Source organism: Grampus griseus (genome assembly GCF_964374135.1).
Source record: "Grampus griseus genome assembly, chromosome: 2".
Lineage (NCBI taxonomy): Eukaryota > Metazoa > Chordata > Mammalia > Artiodactyla > Delphinidae > Grampus > Grampus griseus.
In genome coordinates, this window is record NC_139018.1 from 139253845 (window position 1) to 139274453 (window position 20609).

General features: G+C 38.5%; 1 protein-coding gene across 1 annotated transcript in view; it reads left to right on the forward strand.

The window, feature by feature from the left end:
• TICRR (TOPBP1 interacting checkpoint and replication regulator) overlaps positions 1-20609 on the forward strand; it is a gene marked incomplete at both ends in the record, with an annotated part of 50122 nt that overhangs the window by 17865 nt on the left and 11648 nt on the right. The window contains 6 exons of the mRNA XM_082648099.1: positions 786-879; positions 970-1049; positions 1222-1458; positions 1979-2072; positions 3906-3963; positions 7007-7153. Of these exons, the coding sequence (XP_082504225.1) occupies positions 786-879; positions 970-1049; positions 1222-1458; positions 1979-2072; positions 3906-3963; positions 7007-7153 (710 nt within the window). The remainder of the gene's footprint in view (positions 1-785; positions 880-969; positions 1050-1221; positions 1459-1978; positions 2073-3905; positions 3964-7006; positions 7154-20609) is intronic.

Below are 20609 nucleotides of genomic sequence, written 5' to 3' on the forward strand. Positions count from 1 at the left end.
TCTCTTGCATTGTAAGGCGGATTCTTTTCCACTGGACCAACAGGGAAGTCCCCCTTTTTTTTTTTTAAACCATTACTCCAAAACAGAACTTCCAAGATTTACTTGTATCAATTTAATTTTTCATTTTTAAAAAATTCTTTTCCATTATGGTTTATTATAGGATCTTGAATATAATTCCCTGTGCTGCACACTAGGACCTTATTTATCTTTTTTAAAAAATTTTTGAGTATAGTTGCTTTACAATGTCGTTGTTTATCTATTTTATATATAATATAGTTTGTATCTGCTAGTCCCAAACTGCTAATTTATCCCTCCCCCACGCCCTTTGCCCTTTGCCCTTTGGTAACCATAAGTTTGTTTTCTGTGTCTGAGTCTGTTTCTGTTTCATAGGTAGTTCATTTGTGTCATATTTCAGATTCCACACATATAAGTGATGTATGTTTTTCTTTCTGACGTACTTCACTTAGTATGATAATCTCTAGGTCCATTCCTATTGCTGCAGATTGAATTATTTCATTTTTCTTTTCAATGGCTGAGTATATATCAGTTTAAAATAGATTGCCAGTTGCTTGAAGAGGCTTTTGTAGCTGATTCTCTATAACGTTCTAATGTTCAGTTTGCAACACCTGTTTACCTAATAACCATATTGCTATTTAGAAAGCAATGGCTCTTCTTTTTGGTTGTTGTTTCTTATGTAAACAGATCTCTGCATAAGGAAGGAACTTTCATTTCAGTTAAGTGACACTCAAAGCAGATATAACCAAGCTTTTTTTTTTTCTCTCAAGGTGCCAGCTCCAGGTATTTCTTCATTTGGAGATGTGTCGGCAGTGCCCTTCAGTATATGAACATATAGGTGAAATGGAGCAAGTAGTGGAGGAGGCAAGTATGCTGCTTAGTGCCACTGGGGATGTGCTGTAGATGCATTCAGCTTCCTGCAGAGGCCATGTGGTAATTTTCTAAAATCTTCAGGTGACAGATTTGCTGCGCATGGTGTGTTTAACTGAAGATTCGGCATACCTAGCAAAGTTTCTGGAAGAAATTTTGGAATTGTAAGTTTGATGACTACTAATTTAAATTTAAAATAATTTTACCAAGAACTTATATAGGTATTGTCTCAGAATTGTAGCATTGTAAGGACTATTTCTCATGCTGGGTGAGGAAGGGAGTAGAGAGGGTGGAATGGTGACTGACTGTTCCATATTTAATCAATCTATTCCACAGGTATATTGATTCAATCCCAAAGATACTTGGACATCTTTACCACAGCCTAGGATTTGTGATTCCTCAGAAGCTGGCTGGTGTCCTTCCTACAGATTTTATCAGTGATGACTCCATGACACAGGAGAGCAAATCACCCCTTTCTGTGCCTCTTACGTCAAATGCTCATAGGTCAGTGTCGGGTGGCACTGAATCTGACCAACTGGAGGACCTTCGTTCCAGATCAGCTAAGAAGAGAAGGTAGGAGCTCAAGGAATTAAAGGAATTACTTGCACTGTTACAGTTCTGGTATAGGGTATGTTTAAGCCATAGTCCAGTTGTCTTTGTCTATAATTTATTGAATTAGTAGTTGCCCTTATGTCTGAATCACAGAAGCCAATTATTAGAGTTCTTAACAAGGAGCATCTGACACTCTTTATGTTATCTGGGGAATATATAGTCTTGTATTGTGTAGTCACAGTCCCCTCTTGACTCTCCACATGGGGTCTCCAAGAACTAGGAGCCTTCCATGAGATAAGCTTAGGGTTTCAGCTTACTTTGTATATTTTCCATGATGCTCTACATTGTTCATAACTAGTTAAATTTATAGTTGTTACTTTTAGAAATTCTGGGATTGACTTGTTTTACTGTAAGTTCAGGGCAACCTCAAGATAACCGACTTTTATTTAAGTGTTTTATTTTAAACTCTAGTTCCATTCTGATATAACTAGCTGTAACCTGTATTCAGTGTATATTGACTGTTTCTTTCTATTTTTAAAAGGAAAAATGCAATAAGACATAAAAGCATTGCAGAGGTTTCACAAAATCTGCGACAAATTGAAATTTCCAAAGTATCCAAGAGAGCTACGAAAAATGTAAGTCATTTCCAGGAGATAGAAAGTGGTATCACTTTGGGCCTGAGTTCATACAATAAATAAGAATGAAACACAGTGTCTTTACTTTTAAGAAATGAGCATTGGAGGATACAGAAATAAAATTAGGTATTTTTATGAATGTGTCTACAAACTGTAATCTAAGGAATAAAGAAATATAAATTTAAATATTAATCATTTTTCCCAAAAGTGTGACAGAGGTAATATTAAGGGGAAAAAAATAGTAAAAGTTAGGAATGAATAAGTTAATTCAAAATCTTTAATGTAGTTAAGAAAACTCATGAAATAATAACATAAGCAAAAGAAGCCATTGAAAAATAATGTACAATCATAATAGGACTTTGTGTATCAGAAAGTACTTTTCAGTAAGTATGTTTTACGTCAATAACAAGTTACAAAAGCAAACAAAAAAAGTCGTGGGGCTTCCCTGGTGGCGCAGTGGTTGAGAGTCCGCCTGCCGATGCGGGGGACGCGGGTTCGTGCCCCGGTCCGGGAGGATCCCACGTGCCGCGGAGCGGCTGGGCCCGTGGGCCATGGCCGCTGAGCCTGCGCGTCCGGAGCCTGCGCGTCCGGAGCCTGTGCTCCGCGGCGGGAGAGGCCACAGCATTGAGAGGCCCGCGTACCGCCAAAAAAAAAAAAAAAAAAAAGTCGTGAAGCCAGGTGGTAATTATTTTTCTGTGGCAGTAGATGTTAGGACTTGTTAGTTGCAAAAACAGAAATCCAGCTGGAGTCTATTTACTAAGTAGAATTAATGTCTTACTAAGAGAAGGAGAGAGACAAAAAAATGCATTGAAACTTTTAAACTGCATGAATTATGAGAAGAGTTAAAATTCTAGGAGAACTAGCTTTAGAAGCATTAATCATTACAATAGTGGTTTGTTTCTAGAGATTTATAGCTGTGCTTTAGTACTGGAGGTGGGGTTTCTTTGGAAGAGTTAGTGGTGTTCACTTTCTTATATGAGTGAATAAGATGCAAATCTTAGATATCTTGGAGATTTTGTTCAGAGAGTATGAAGTCCAAAAGGTATCAGACCACCTCTCTCACTAGATTTTACACGATTAGCAGTCCTTTCTAGCACTCCTTTTGGAAAACTTTTGTTTCAGATTGGCCTAGAAAGTTAACTTCTTTAAGACCAGATTTACTGAGATCAGGATTTGATTTCGGTTAAAAAAGAATATCATTTGTTAAGTTTCTGCTCCTGTTTGGCTGTTTATTCTTTAATGATTGCAGTGGCATAATTGAAAAAAACAGCAACAAAATCTTTAAAAACAATTCTCTGTTTAGATGCCATTTGAGTTTAGGCACTTGAATCCTCTACTATAATAGCAAATAAATAGCAGGTGGGTATTTCTTTTTCTGCCCGCCACACGGCATGTGGGATCTTAGTTCCCCAACCAGGGATCGAACCAGCACTCCCTGCAGTGGAAGCACGGAGTCTTAACCACTGGACCACCAGGGAAGTCCCCAAATAGCAGTTTTATACAGAGACGTTCCTAAGAGTATATAGCCATCCTCTAATATTATGGGGTTTCCCTGATGTTTTAGTTATAAAAGGTGTACAGAAACATCGTTTAAAAGTTGAAATTATATAAAGTTAAATGTTAGTGCCTCTTCACCATCCATTCTTCAGAAGTAATCGCTGATGACAGTTTGTTGTGTATATTTCCAGGCCCTGTTTTTGTGCATTTTACAACTATTTCTGTTACAGATTCCTACAAGTGGAATTGCAAGGATCAAAGGGTTTCTTGTGGAATTTTTATTCTTTTAAATGAATTCCTATTTAAATTTTCTTATTGGATTTTCTCATCTTTCAGGAGAATTCTCACCCTACTCTTCAGCAGCCTCCACCCCCAGTGAAAGAAACGGTACAAGGTATACTTTGTTTCCTTGTTGTACTCAGTGACAGTTTTATTTTGATTACATATATTTAAGCAGTTGCATATAGTTAAAAATTATAGTTTTTTATAATTGTTGGTTTATGAAATATGTCCATATACTGTGTGCTAGAGGAGTAGGATGTTCACATGGTCTCAAAATACTGCATTTTGTAAAATAACTGGTCTCAAGTTTTTTAATTAATTTATTTTTTGTTTATTTTTGGCTGCATTGGGTCTTCATTGCTGTGTGTGGGCTTTCTCTAGTTGTGGCAAGCGGGGGGCTACTCTTCGTTGCAATGCGCGGGCTTCTCGTGGTGGCTTCTCCTGTGGAGCATGGGCTCTAGGCACGTGGGCTGGGTAGTTGTGGCGCACGGGCTTAGTTACTCCGTGGCATGTGAGATCTTCCCGGACCAGGGCTCGAACTCGTGTCCCCTGCATTGGCAGGTGGATTCTTAACCACTGTGCCACCAGGGAAGCCCTAAAATATTTTTTTAATGCCATTAACATGAAAGCTGAAAAAGAAAAGAGGCAGTGGAGCTGGTTTAGATAAAAGGAATTTAACTGTGACATAAGTGCACTACATGATCCCTGCTTGGGTCTTAAATATAGGGTAAAAAGCTATAACGGATATTACTGAGACGATGAGAGGAAATTCGAAGATGGTTTAGATATACGCCCTTGTTCTTTGGAGATACATGCTGAAATACAGGAAACTGAAGAGTTGTGATGTCTGCAACTCACTCTCCAGCGTTCTGGGGTGGGCAGTTGTACAAACGTAGAGAGAGATGGAGGGAGAAAACAAATGTTGACAGTTGGTGAATTTTAGTGACAATTCTATGTGTGTTTTTTTGGTTTTGGTTTTTTTTAATATTTATTTATTTGGTTGTGCTGGGTCTTAGTTGCAGCTCGCCAGCTCCTTAGTTGCGGCACACAGGCTCCTTAGTTGTGGCATGCAAACTCTTAGTCGCAACATGCATGTGGGATCTAGTTCCCTGACTAGAGATCAAACCCGGGCCCCCTGCATTGGGAGCGTGGAGTCTTATCCACTGAGCCACCACCAAAGTCACCATGATTCTACGTTGAAATTTTCTATAGATATTAAACTTCTCCAAAATTTGGGAAAAATGGAAAACAGATCAAATTTGGCTGTCAGGCTGTAAATCAGTTTCATAGACAGCCTAAGGCAGGTAACAGAGGCTTTTATAATGGAGATAGAGAAACATTTTTTTGAAACTTTGGTGTGCATTGTTGGCGTCCTTAATGTTTATGTCATTGATGGGTAAAAAAGGCTCCTCCCAGTTTGTGGATCCTGGTTTATTTGGTTTTTATTTAAGTGACTTGCAATTAGAATTTTTTTACTCTTGGTGAATTTTTGAGTAGCCTCCACCAGGCCATCTTGCTTAAGATTAAGATTAAAATGCTAGCCTGCTGGCTTTGTCAAGTATTTCCTGACTCTTCAGCTATTTTTCCTAACTTTGAGTCTAGATGGTTACAACTCTCATGCTCTGAAGTTAGGAAGAGGATTTAAAATATAGTAGTTCCCCCCTTATCCACAGGGGTTACGTTCCAATACCCTCAGATACCTGAAACTTCAGATAGTACTAAACCCTATACTATGTTTTTTCCTATACATACATACCTATGATAAAGTTTAATTTATAAATTAGGCACGGTAAGAATTAACAATACCATAATAAAATAGAACAATTATAACAATATGCTATAATAAAAGTTACATGAATGTGGTCTTTCTCAAAATATCTTGTACAAATTTAATGCCTTTTCCATCTTAACTAAGCACTTTCGTGCGTTTTAGCCATAATTTTTGCAGTTTGAGTTGTGACAGCAAAACTAGCGTGAATTTTTCCTTCACAGTTTCACAGATAGACAATTCACTCTTACCATAGATCGTAGCAACCTTAACATACAATTTTTTTTTCCCTTAAGTTGAGAAACTTTTTATTTATAGGAAGCACTTTATGACTTCTTTTCAGCATATCCAAGTTGCCAGCATCACTACTTTTGTGCTTTGGGACACAAGAAGTATTTAAGTAAAATAAGGGTTACTTGAATATAGCACTGCTATACTGCTACAGTTGATCTGATAACCCAGCTGGCTACTAAGTGCCTAACGGGTGGGATGTGCTGGACAAAGGAATGATTCATGTTTTGGGTGGGACAGAGCAGGATGGCATGAGATTTTATCACACTACTCAGAAAGACACACAACTTTAAAACTTATGACTTATGTATTTCTGGGATTTTTCATTTGATATTTTCAGACTGCAGTTGACTGCGGGTAACTGAAAATGTGGAAAGTGAAACTTTCCACAGATAGGGAGGGACTACTGTATCCCAGCAAATTAGTACTATACTCAAAAGAAGAAAAATGAAATCTCTGGGATTGAAAAGAACAGTTTCTCTGCTTGACGCTGAAATACAAAGCAGCAAAAAGTTCCAATGTGAGAAAAATATCGTAACACTGGGATATATTAAAAGGACTATGATTTACATTATCCAACCTCTCACTTAAGGATTATGTCCATTTTACAGTGAATAAAACTTCTAATTTAAGTGATGTGGGCCTTCCTTGTATTCCTGAAAGGTTGGGTTTAAATTAAATTTACAAATGTAAGTAGTTTCTAAAAACTTTTTTTTAAGTTTTTTTTTTAATATTTATTTATTTATTTGGTTGCACCAGGTCTTATTTGCAGCACGTGGGCTCCTTTAGTTGTGGCAGGCAGGCTCCTTAGTTGCGGCATGCACGTGGGATCTAGTTCCCTGGCCGGGGATCGAACCCAGGCCCCCCGCGTTGCGAGCGTGAAGTCTTAAGCACTGCGCCATCAGGGAAGTAAATAGTTTTGATATACCATGTGAGTGTACTATTTAAGGAAATCCTATTAGTAAATGTGAATATAGCAGTCAGCCTGTAAAATAGCTTCCTCAAGCAGATTCTCTGTTTTGGATATCTTTCTTTTCCCACATGTGGCTTTTATTAATGATAATATTTGACTTTCTTTTTTTCTTAATGCTTTCAGAAGTGACCAAAGTTCGAAGAAATCTCTTCAACCAGGAAATGATTTCTCCTTCAAAGAGATCTGTAAAGCGGGGGTTGCCTAGAAGCCATTCTGTGTCAGCTGTGGAAGGTCTAGAGTATAAACTTGACAACTTCAAGAGGACCAAAGGTACTACATTTTAGGGTAACCACGAGAAGGGGATTCTTGGACCCAAACCGGTCTCCAGACTCTTGTTGCAGAAGCTCATTAATCTCATGTTTTCCTCTCCTCTTTGGTTACCATCAGTTAATTTTCCACTTGGGGTCTCTCCCTCCAAGTTTAGATGAAGAATTAATCCTGGTCTTTCTCATTCCTCCCTTTCTGGTTACCCCTACAGACAACAGACAAACATCTATTTTATAAAACCAATTAAACCAAAATGAAAGATAGTGACTAGCAATTTTCTAGTCTTTCGGTGTGTTGGGGTTTTTTTTGCTTTTTTATAATTGAGACCATTCATGTATCATAAAATCAACTTTTAGTGGTTTTCAGTATATTCACAAAGTTGTGCAACCATCATGACACATTCCAGAACATTTTCATCATTCCAGAAAGAAGCCCTGTACCTACCCATTAGTATCACTCTCCATTTCTCCCAGTCTTCCCAGCTGTAGGCAACCACCAGTCTACTTTCTGTTTTTATAGATTTCTTATGGATATTTCTTTTAAGAGGAATCATATTATGTGGTCTTTGTAACTGGCTTTTTTTACTTTACCATAATGTTTTCAAGGTTTATACGTGGTGTAGTACGTCTCAGTACTTCATTTCTTTTTATTGACAAAAATATACCATTGTATGGATAAACTACATTTTACTTATCCATTCATCAATTGGTGGACATTTAAGTTGTTTCTACTTTTGGCTATTGTGAGTGATGCTGCTGTAAACATTCATATATAAGATTGTGTGTAGACACATTTTTAATTCTCAGGCATATGCCTAGAAATGAAATTGCTGGATCATATGGTAACTCTATGTTTAACTTTTTAAGCAATTACCAGACTGTTTTCCAAAGTGGCTATACCATTTTATATTCCCACTAACAGTGTATGAGGGTTCTAATTTCTCCACATCCTTGCCTCCACCTTCCATTGTCCCTCTTTGATTCTGCTCATCCTAGTGGGTGTAAAGTGGTGTGTCATTGTGGTTATGAGTTGCATTTCCTTGATAACTAATGTTGCTGAGTTGCTTTTCATGTGCTCGCTGGCCATTTGTATATCTTCTTTGGAGAACTCTTTGCCCATTTTTATATTAGGTTGTTTGTCTTTTCACTGTTGAGCTGTAAGAGTTCTTTATATAGTCTAGATACCAGCCCCTTATCAGATACACAATTTGCAAATATTTTTTCCCCAATCTGTTGGGTTTTCTTTTCACTTTCTTGATAGTGTTCTTTGATACATAAAATACTTTTAATTTTGATGATATCCATTTTTTAAAATTTATTTTTGGCTGCATTGGGTCTTCATTGTGGTACGTGGGATCTTTAGTTGTGGCATGCAGACACTTAGTTGCAGCATCTGGGATCTAGTTCCCTGACCAGGGTTCATACCCGGGCCCCCTGCATTGGGAGCATGGAGTCTTAGCCACTGGACCACCAGCAAAGTCCCAATTTTTTTTTTTTTAAATAAATTTATTTATTTATTTATTTATGGCTGCATTGGGTCTTCATTGCTACACACAGGCTTTCTCTAGTTGTGGCGAACGGGGGCCACTCTTCATTGCGGTGCATGGGCTTCTCATTGTGGTGGCTTCTCTTGTTGTGGAACATGGGCTCTAGGCACACAGGTTTCAGTAGTTGTGGCATGTGGGCTCAGTAGTTGTGGCTTGCAGGCTCTAGAGCGCAGGCTCAGCAGTTGTGGGACACGGGCTTAGTTGCACCGCAGCATGTGGGATCTTCCCAGACCAGGGCTTGAACCTGTGTCCCCTGCACTGGCAGGCAGATTCTTAACCACTGCAACACCAGGGAAGTCCCCCTAATTCTTTTTATATTTTATTTTTTTTTAACATCTTTATTGGGGTATAATTGCTTTACAATGGTGTGTTAGTTTCTGCTTTATAACAAAGTGAATCAGTTATACATATACATATGTTCCCATATCTCTTCCCTCTTGCGTCTCCCTCCCTCCCACCCTCCCTATCCCACCCCTCCAGGCGGTCACAAAGCACCGGGCCGATATCCCTGTGCCATGCGGCTGCTTCCCACTAGCTATCTACCTTACGTTTGTTAGTGTATATATGTCCATGCCTCTCTCTCGCCCTGTCACAGCTCACCCTTCCCCCTCCCCATATCCTCAAGTCCATTCTCCAGTAGGTCTGTGTCTTTATTCCTGTCTTACCCCTAGGTTCTTCATGACATTTTTTTTTTCTTAAATTCCATATATATGTGTTAGCATACGGTATTTGACTTTCTCTTTCTGACTTACTTCACTCTGTATGACAGACTCTAGGTCTATCCACCTCATTACAAATAGCTCAATTTCATTTCTTTTTATGGCTGAGTAATATTCCATTGTATATATGTGCCACATCTTCTTTATCCATTCATCCGATGATGGGCACTTCGGTTGTTTCCATCTCTGGGCTATTGTAAATAGAGCTGCAATGAACGTTTTGGTACATGACTCTTTGAATTTTGTTTTTCTCAGGGTATATGCCCAGTAGTGGGATTGCTGGGTCATATGGTAGTTCTATTTGTAGTTTTTTAAGGAACCTCCATACTGTTCTCCATAGTGGCTGAACCAGTTTCACATTCCCACCAGCAGTGCAAGAGTGTTCCCTTTTCTCCACACCCTCTCCAGCATTTATTGTTTCTAGATTTTTTGATGATGGACATTCTGACTGGTGTGAGATGATATCTCATTGTAGTTTTGATTTGCATTTCTCTAATGATTAATGATGTTGAGCGTTCTTTCATGTGTTTGTTGGCAGTCTATATATCTTCTTTGGAGAAATGTCTGTTTAGGTCTTCTGCCCATTTTTGGATTGGGTTGTTTGTTTTTTGTTATTGAGCTGCATGAGCTGCTTGTAAATTTTGGAAATTAATCCTTTGTCAGTTGCTTCATTTACAAATATTTTCTCCCATTCTGAGGGTTGTCTTTTGGTCTTGTTTATGGTTTCCTTTGCTGTCCAAAAGCTTTAAAGTTTCATTAGGTCCCATTTGTTTATTTTTGTTTTTATTTCCATTTCTCTAGGAGGTGGGTCAAAAAGGATCTTGCTGTGATTTATGTCATAGAGTGTTCTGCCTATGTTTTCCTCTAATAGTTTGATAGTTTCTGGCCTTACATTTAGGTCTTTAATCCATTTTGAGCTTATTTTTGTGTATGGTGTTAGGGAGTGATCTAATCTCATACTTTTACATGTAGCTGTCCAGTTTTCCCAGCACCACTTATTGAAGAGGCTGTCATTTCTCCACTGTACATTCTAGCCTCCTTTATCAAAGATAAGGTGACCATATGTGCGTGGGTTTATCTCTGGGCTTTCTATCCTGTTCCATTGATCTATCTTTCTGTTTTTGTGCCAGTACCATACTGCCTTGATTACTGTAGCTTTGTAGTATAGTCTGAAGTCAGGGAGCCTGATTCCTCCAGCTCCGTTTTTCTTTCTCAAGATTGCTTTGGCTATTCGGGGTCTTTTGTGTTTCCATACAAATTGTGAAATTTTTTGTTCTAGTTCTCTGAAAAATGCCATCGGTAGTTTGATAGGGATTGCATTGAATCTATAGATTGCTTTGGGTAGTAGAGTCATTTTCACAATGTTGATTCTTCCAGTCCAAGAACATGGTATATTTCTCCATCTATTTGTATCATCTTTAATTTCTTTCATTAGTGTCTTATAATTTTCTGCATACAGGTCTTTTGTCTCCTTAGGTAGGTTTATACCTAGATATTTTATTCTTTTTGTTGCAATGGTAAATGGGAGTGTTTTCTTGATTTCACTTTCAGATTTTTCATCCTTAGTGTATAGGAATGCCAGAGATTTCTGTGCATTAATTTTGTACCCTGCAACCTTACTGAATTCATTGATTAGCTCTAGTCGTTTTCTGGTAGCACCTTTAGGATACTCTATGTATAGTATCATGTCATCTGCAAACAGTGACAGCTTTACTTCTTTTCTGATTTGGATTCCTTTTATTTCCTTTTCTTCTCTGATTGCTGTGGCTAAAACTTCCAAAGCTATGTTGAGTAAGAGTGGTGAGAGTGGGCAACCTTGTCTTGTTCCTGATCTTAGTGGAAATGCTTTCAGTTTTTCACCATTGAGGATGATGTTGGCTGTGGGTTTGTCATATATGGCCTTTATTATGTTGAGGAAAGTTCCCTCTATGCCTACTTTCTGCAGGGTTTTTATCATAAATGGGTGCTGAATTTTGTCAGAAGCTTTCTCTGCATCTATTGAGATGATCATATGGTTTTTCTCCTTCAAATTGTTAATATGGTTTATCACATTGATTGATTTGCGTATATTGAAGAATCCTTCCATTCCTGGAATAAACCCCACTTGATCAACGTGTATGATCCTTTTAATGTGCTGTTGGATTCTGTTTGCTAGTATTTTGTTGAGGATTTTTGAATCTATGTTCATCAGTGATATTGGCCTGTAGTTTTCTTTCTTTGTGACATCCTTGTCTGGTTTTGGTATCAAGGTGATGGTGGCCTCGTAGAATGAATTTGGGAGTGTTCCTCTCTCTGCTATGTTTTGGAAGAGTTTGAGAAGGATAGGTGTTAGCTCTTCTCTAAATGTTTGATAGAATTCGCCTGTGAAGACATCTGGTCCTGGACTTTTGTTTGTTGGAAGATTTTTAATCACAGTTTCAATTTCAGTGCTTGTGATTGGTCTGTTTATATTTTCTATTTCTTCCTGATTCAGTCTTGGCAGGTTGTGCATTTCTAAGAATTTGTCCATTTCTTCCAGGTTGTCCATTATATTGGCATAGAGTTGCTTGTAGTAATCCCTCATGATCTTTTGTATTTCTGCAGTGTCAGTTGTTACTTCTCCTTTTTCATTTCTAATTCTATTGATTTGAGTCTTCTCCCTTTTTTTCTTGATGAGTCTGGCTAATGGTTTATCTATTTTGTTTATCTTCTCAAAGAACCAGCTTTTAGTTTTATTGATCTTTGCTATCGTTTCCTTCATTTCTTTTTCATTTATTTCTGATCTGATTTTTATGATTTCTTTCCTTCTGGTAACTTTGGGGTTTTTTTGTTCTTCTTTCTCTAATTGCTTTAGGTGCAAGATAGGTTGTTTATTCAAGATGTTTTCTGTTTCTTAAGGTGGGCTTGTATTGCTATAAACTTCCCTCTTAGAACTGCTTTTGCTGCATCCCATAGGTTTTGGGTCGTCGTGTCTCCATTGTCATTTGTTTCTAGGTATTTTTTGATTTCATCTTTGATTTCTTCAGTGATCACTTCGTTATTAAGTAGTGTATTGTTTAGCCTCCATGTGTTTGTAGTTTTTACAGATCTTTTCCTGTAATTGATATCTAACCTCATAGCATTGTGGTTGGAAAAGATACTTGATACAATTTCAATTTTCTTAAATTTACCAAGGCTTGATTTGTGACCCAAGATATGATCTATCCTGGAGAATGTTCCATGAGCACTTGAGAAAAATGTGTATTCTGTTGTTTTTGGATGGAATGTCCTATAAATATCAATTAAGTCCATCTTGTTTAATGTATCATTTAAAGCTTGTGTTTCCTTATTTACTTTCGTTTTGGATGATCTGTCCATTGGTGAAATTGGGGTGTTAAAGTTCCCTACTATGAATGTGCTACTGTCGATTTCCCCTTTTGTGGCTGTTAGTATTTGCCTTATGTATTGAGGTGCTCCTATGTTGGGTGCATAAATATTTACAATTGTTATATCTTCTTTTTGGATCAATCCCTTGATCATTATGTAGTGCCCTTTGTCTCTTCTAATAGTCTTTATTTTAGAGTCTGTTTTGTCTGATATGAGAATTGCTCTTCCAGTTTTCTTTTGGTTTCCATTTGCATGGAATATCTTTTTCCATCTCCTTACTTTCAGTCTGTATGTGTCTCTAGGTTTGAAGTGGGTCTCTTGTAGATAGCATATATATGGGTCTTGTTTTTGTATCCATTCAGCCAATCTGTGTCTTTTGGTGGGAGCATTTAGTCCATTTACATTTAAGGTAATTATCGATATGTATGTTCCTATTCCCATTTTCTAAATTGTTTTGGGTTCATTATTGTAGGTCTTTTCCTTCTCTTGTGTTTCTTGCCTAGAGAAGTTCCTTTAGCATTTGTTGTAGAGCTGGTTTGGTGGTGCTGAACTCTCTCAGCTTTTGCTTGTCTGTAAAGGTTTTAATTTCTCCGTCAAATCTGAATGAGATCCTTGCTAGGTAGAGTAATCTTGGTTGCAGGTTTTTCTCCTTCATCACTTTAAATATGTCCTGCCACTCTCTTCTGGCTTGTAGAGTTTCTGCTGAAAGATCAGCTGTTAACCTTATGGGGATTCCCTGTGTGTTATTTGTTGTTTTCCCTTGCTGCTTTTAATATGCTTTCCTTGTATTTAATTTTTGACAGTTTGATTAATATGTGTCTTGGCGTATTTCTCCTTGGATTTATCCTGTATGGGACTCTCTGTGCTTCCTGGACTTGATTAACTATTTCCTTTCCCATATTAGGGAAGTTTTTAACTATTATCTCTTCAAATATTTCCTCATTCCCTTTCTTTTTCTCTTCTTCTGGAACCCCTATAATTCGAATGTTGGTGCGTTTAATGTTGTCCCAGAGGTCTCTGAAACTGTCCTCAGTTCTTTTCATTCTTTTTTCTTTATTCTGCTCTGCAGTAGTAATTTCCACTATTTTATCTTTCAGGTCACTTATCCGTTCTTCTGCCTCAGTTATTCTGCTACTGATCCCATCTAGAGTATCTTTAATTTCATTTATTGTGTTGTTCATCGTTGTTTGTTTCATCTTTAGTACTTCTAGGTCCTTGTTAAATGTTTTCTTGCATTTTGTCTATTCTATTTCCAAGATTTTGGATCATCTTTACTATCATTATTCTGAATTCTTTTTCAGGTAGACTGCCTGTTTCCTCTTCATTTGTTAGGTCTGGTGGGTTTTTATCTTGCTCCTTCATCTGCAGTGTGTTTTTCTGTCTTCTCATTTTGCTTATCTTACTGTGTTTGGGGTCTCCTTTTTGCAGGCTGCAGGTTCGTAGTTCCCGTTGTTTTTGGTGTCTGTCCCCAGTGGCTAAGGTTGGTTCAGTGGGTTATGTAGGCTTCCTGGTGGAGGGGACTAGTGCCTGTGTTCTGGTGGAAGAGGCTGGATCTTTTCTCTCTGGTGGGCAGGTCCACGTCTGGTGGTGTGTTTTGTGGTGTCTGTGGACTTATTATGATTTTAGGCAGCCTCTCTGCTAATGGGTGGGGTTGTGTTACTGTTTTGCTAGTTGATTGGCATAGGGTGCCCAGCACTGTAGCTTGCTGGTCGTTGAGTGAAGCTGGGTGCTGGCATTGAGATGGAGATCTCTGGGAGATTTTTGCCGTTTGATATTATGTGGAGCTGGGAGGTCTCTTGTTGACCAGTGTCCTGAAGTTGGCTCTCCCACCTCAGAGGCACAGCACTGACTCCTGCCTGCAGCACCAAGAGCCTTTCATCCACACGGTTCAGAATAAGAGGGAGAAAAAGTAGAGAGAAAGAATTAGTAGAAGGAGGAAGAAAGGAAGGAAGAAGGAAAGAAAGAAAGGAGAGAGGGAGGGAGGGACGGACGGACGGACGGTGGGAGGAAGGAGGGAAGGAAGGAAAAAAGAAAGAAAGAAGATAAAATAAAGTAAAATATAATAAAGTTATTAAATTAAAAATAATAATTAAGAAAAAAATTTAAAAAAAAACCGGATGGATAGAACCTTAGGACAAATGGTGGAAGCAAAGCTATACAGACAAAATCTCATACAGAAGCATACACATACACACTCACAAAAAGAGGAAAAGGGGAAAAAAATAATAAATCTTGCTCTCAAAGTCCACCTCCTCAATTTGGGATGATTCATTGTCTAAAGGAGGGAAGGAAGGAAAGAAAAAAAGAAGATATAGTAATATAAAATAAAGCTATTAAAATTAAAATTATTAAGAAAAAAATTTAAGAAAAGAAAAAAAAAACGGACGGATAGAATCCTAGGACAAATGGTGGAAGCAAAGCTATACAGACAAAATCGCACACAGAAGCATACACATACACACTCACAAAAAGAGGACAAGGGGAAAAAAATCATAAATCTTGCTCTCAAAGTCCACCTCCTCAATTTGGGATGATTCGTTGTCTATTCATGTATACCACAGATGCAGGGTACATCAAGTTGATTGTGGAGCTTCAATCCGCTGCTTCTGAGGCTGCTGGGAGAGATTTCCCTTTCTCTTCTTTGTTCTCACAGCTCCCAGGGGCTCAGCTTTGGATTTGGCCCCGCCTCTGTATGTAGGTTGCCGGAGGGCGTCTGTTTTTCCGCTCAGACAGGACGGGGTTAAAGGAGCCGCTGATTCGGGGGCTCTGGCTCACTTAGGCTGGGGGGGAGGGAGGGGCACGGAGTGCGGGGCGGGCCTGCGGCGGCAGAGGCCAACGTGATGTTGCACCAGCCTGAGGCTCGCCGTGCGTTCTTCCGGGGAAGTTGTCCCTGGATCCCAGGAACCTGGCAGTGGCGGGCTGCACAGGCTCCCCGGAAGAGGGGTGTGGATAGTGACCTGTGCTCGCACACAGCCTTCAACAAAAGCCTTAGCGTCTAATGCCCGTCTCTGGGGACCGCGTTGATAGCCGCGGCTCGTGCCTGTCTCTGGAGCTCCTTTAAGCAGCGCTCTTAATCCCCTCTCCTTGCGCACCAGGAAACAAAGAGGGAAGAAAAAGTCTCTTGCCTCTTCGGCAGCTCCAGACCTTTTCCCGGACTCCGTCCCGGCTAGCCGTGGCGCACTAACCCCTTCAGGCTGTGTTCACACCGCTAACCCCAGTCCTCTCCCTGCACTCCGACAGAAGCCCGAGCCTCAGCTCGCAGCCCCGGCGGGTGAGCAGACAATCCTCTGGGGCTGGTGAGTGCCGGTCGGCACCGATCCTCTGTGTGGGAATCTCCCTGCTTTGCCCTCCACACCCCTGTTGCTGCGCTCTCCTCAGCGGCTCCGAAGCTCCCCCCCTCCGCCACCCGCAGTCTCCGCCCGTGAAGGGGCTTCCTAGTGTGTGGAAACCTTTCCTCCTTCACAGCTCCCTCCCACTGGTGCAGGTCCCACCCCTATTCTTTTGTCTCTGTTTTTTCTTTTGCCCTAACCGGGTACGTGGGGAGTTTCTTGCCTTTTGGGATGTCTGAGGTCTTCTGCCAGCGTTCAGTAGGTGTTCTGTAGGAGTTGTTCCACGTGTAGATGTATTTCTGGTGTATCTGGCTCCTAACTGCTGGTGGTTTATGCTATCCTTGAAGTTCCTTGTCTTATAGATGTATCACTTCAATCTTCACTTCTGTCTTCACATGACTTTCCACTTTGTGTCTGTGTGTTTCAAATATCTCTCTTCTTTCTCTTACTAGGATCCCCCCAGTTCTTTTTAAATGTTAGGTAGAATTCAGCAGTGAAGCCATCTAGTCCTGGGTATTTTTTGGAAGTTTTTTGATAACAGTTTCATTTTTTTTTTACTTGTTATAGGTTTATTCAGATTTTCTATTGTTTAGTCTGTTTTCAGTTGTTTGTCTTTCTAGGAATTTGTCCATTTCATCTAGGTTTTCTAATTTGCTGCTATGCAATTGTTTGTAGTATTACCTCATAGTCCTTTTTTATTTCTGTAAGTTTGGTAGTTTTATTCTCTCTTTCATAGTTGTTTGAGTGTTCTGTATTTTTTCTTTGTCAATCTAGCTAAAGGTTTGTTAACTTAAAGATCTTTTCAAAGAGCCAACTGTTGGTTTCATTGATGTTTCTATTATTTTTCTACTCTTGATTTCGTTTACTTCCTGTGTAATCTTTATTTTTTCCTTCCCTCTACTTGCTTTGATGTTAGTTTGATCTTTTTCAGTTTTTTTAAGATTAAGGTTTTGTTATTGATTTTTTAAAATACATGCTTTTTTTTTATTTACATCACTCATTGAACAGTTTATCACCACTGTCCTTTTTTTTAAAATTTTTATTTTATATTGGAGTATAGTTGATTTACAATGTTGTGTTAGTTTCAGGTGTACAGCAAAGTGATTTAGTTACACATTATCATATATCCATTCTTTTTCAGACTCTTTTTCCCATATAGGTTATTACAGAATATGGAATAGAGTTCTTTGTGCTCTACAGTAGAAGCTTGTTGATTATCTGTTTTATATATTAGTAGTGTATATATGTTAATTCCCAATTCCTAATTACCCCCACCTTTCCCCTTTGGTAACCAAAAGTTTGTTTTCAAAGTCTGAGTCTGTTTTGTAAATGAGTTCATTTGATCATTTTTTTAGATTCCACATATAAGTTACATCATATTTGTCTTTCTCTGACTTACTTCACTTAGTATGATAATCTCTAGGTCCATCCATGTTGCTGCAAATTGCATTATTTCATTCTTTTTTATGGCTAATATTCCATTGTATATATGTACCATGTCTTCTTTATCCTTTCCTCTGCCGATGAACATTTAGGTTGCTTCCATGTCTTGGCTGTTGTAAATAGTGCTGCAGTGAACATTGGGGTGCATGTATATTTTCGAATTATGGCTTCTTCCAGATATATATGCCCAGGAGTGGGATTGCTGGATCATATGGTAGTTCTATTTTTAGTTTTTAAAAGAACCTCCATACTGTTCCCCATAGTGGTTTAGGTACCAATGTAAAGGTACCAGTTTACTTTCCCAACAACAGTGTAGGAGGGTTCCAGGCTTCTTTTTTGTTTTTGTTTTTGACCACGCTGCATGGCTTGTGGGATCTTAGTTTCCTGACTAGGGATTGAACCCGTGGCCCCTGCAATGGAAGCGCAGAGTCCTTACCACTGGACTGCCAGGGAATTCCCCAGACTTCTTTTTTAATACAGCTTTTTACAGGTACAAATTCCCCTCTAAGCGCTGCTTTAGCTTCATCCTGTAACTTTTGGTATGTTGTGTTTTCAATTTCATCATCTCAAAATATTTTCTAATTTCCCTTGTGATTTTTTTTCTTTGGTCCTTTGGCTATTTAGGAGGGTGTAAATTTTCACATATTTGTTAATTTCACAAATTTCTGTTATTAGTTTCTAATTTCATACCATTGTAGTTGAAGAAAATACTTTGTATGATTTTGGTCTTTTTAAATTTTTTGAGACTTGTTTTATGGCCTAACATTTGGCCTGTTCTGGTTAATGTTCTATGTGTACTTGAGAAGAATGTGTGTTCTGCACTTGGGTAGAATGCCTATAGATGTCTGTTATGCCTAGTCGGTTTATGGTGTTCAAGTCTTCTGTTTTCTTTTTGATCTTCTGTATAGACGTTCTATCATTGAAATCAGGGTATTAAAGTCTCCAAGTATTATTGTTGACTTATCTATTTTTTTCTTCCTTCAATTCTGTCAGTTTCATGCTTCATAGAGTTTGGGGCCCTGTTGTTAGTTGCGTGTGTATGTTTATAATTGTATCACTTAATGGATTGAATTTTTTAAATCAACATGATGAACTTTGTCTTTTGAACCTTTTTTGACTTAAAATCTATTTTGACAATAATATAGCCATACGAGCTCTCTTTTGCATACAATATCTTTTTCTGTCCTTTTACTTTCAACCTCTTTGTATCTAAAGTGAGCTTATAGACAGAATATAGTTGGATCATATTTTTAAAAATCCATTCTGCCAATTTCTGCCTTTTTTTTTTTAACATTTATTTATTTTTTTTATTTGGTTGTGCTGGGTCTTAGTTGCAGCTCAGCAGCTCCTTAGTTGTGGCACATGGGCTCCTTAGTTATGGCATGCATGTGGGATCTAGTTCCCTGACTAAGGATCAAACCTGGGCTCCCTGCATTGGGAGCACAGTCTTAACCACTGTACCACCAGGGAAGTCCCCAATTTCTGCCTTTTAATTGAAACACTTAATCCATTTACATTTAATGTAGTTACTGATAAGGAAGGACTTCTGCCATTTTCTACTTATTTTTTTATATATCTTATACCTCTTTTGTTCTTTCATTTTTCTGTTACTGCCATTTTTGTAGCTGATTTGTTTTGTTTTTTTGTAGTATACTGTTTCAATTCCCTTCATCTTTTTTTCTGTATATTTTCTAATTATTTTCTTAGTGTTTACCTTGGAGATTACAATTAACACCTTAAATTTAAACCTGTTGAATAATATGACTTAGTTTCAATAGTATACACTCTGTTGCTATATATTTCCATCATATTTAGCAAATTTACAACCATTATTTCTCCCGACTTTTTTCTGCCTTTTTCTCTCTTCTCCTTTTTCTTCTAGGACTCCCAGTGTCTGTATATTGTTATGCTTGATGGTGTCTCACAGGTCCCTTAAGCAGGCTTTGTTCATTTTTCTTTATCCTCTTTTCTTTCTGCTCAGATTGGATAGTTTTGATTGTCTTATCTTCAAGTTTATTGATTTTTCTGCCTGCTCAAATCTGAGGTTGAACCCCTCTAGTGAACTTTTCATTTCAGTTATTGTACTTTTCAGCTCAAAAATTTCTGTTTGGTTCCTTTATATAATTTCTGTCCCTTTATTGGTATTCTCATTTTATTTATCATTTTCCTTATTTCTTTTAATTCTTTGTTCTTTTTTTTCCTTGAGCTTGTTGAGCATGTTTAGAATATTTGATTTAACATATTTGACCAGTGATTCCAATGTCTGGGATTTCTCAAGGGTGGTTTCTGTCAAATTCCTTTTTCCTGGACACACTTTCCTGTTTCTTTGTATGCTTTGTAATTCTTTTTTGAGAATTAGATATTCTGAATATTACAGTTGGTTAACTCTGGAGATCAAATTCTCCCACTTCTGAGGAATTGCTGATCTTTGCTTATTGAGGGTCTGTCCATTTGTGCGTTTTCCAAACTGTTTTTTACAAAGCGTGTATTCCTTCTTGTGTGGTCACTGAAGTTTCTGTTCTGTTATCTCTGTGGTTAGCCAGTGGCCTGACAAAGATTTCCTTAAGTGTCTGGCTCCAAAAAGGTGTTCCTGTCCCTCTAAATCTTCTGTTAGATGCAGTGGGGGAAAGCTGCTGCAGCCTGAGAGAGCAGAAATCAAGGCAAATGTCTGCACCAGCCCCACAGGACTCCACTCTCCAAAGCACACTGACTGAACCGTATAACCCCAAATTTGGAAGACAGGGTCCCCACTGTCTGCCCTACCACCAGCCAGCTGCTCCTAGAATGTGGGCCACTGTCCCCACAGCTACAGCAGGGCTGAGCAAAGGAGGCTGGTAGCTGGTTCGTGCACGTCATTTACTTACTAAATATCAGCCTCTCCCTTCATCAGGCACTTCCCTGGTTGTCATAAGTGCCAGTCAGGTTCCAGAGTTCCAAAAGAGTTTACTCTGATAATTTTTTTCCCTAGTTTACTAGTTGTTTGGGGGGAGGGACCAAACCCTAGAGCTTCCTACTTCCCTGTTTCATGTGATGTCACTTTTTCTGGGGGTTACAATTAAGTATCTTAATTTATCTAG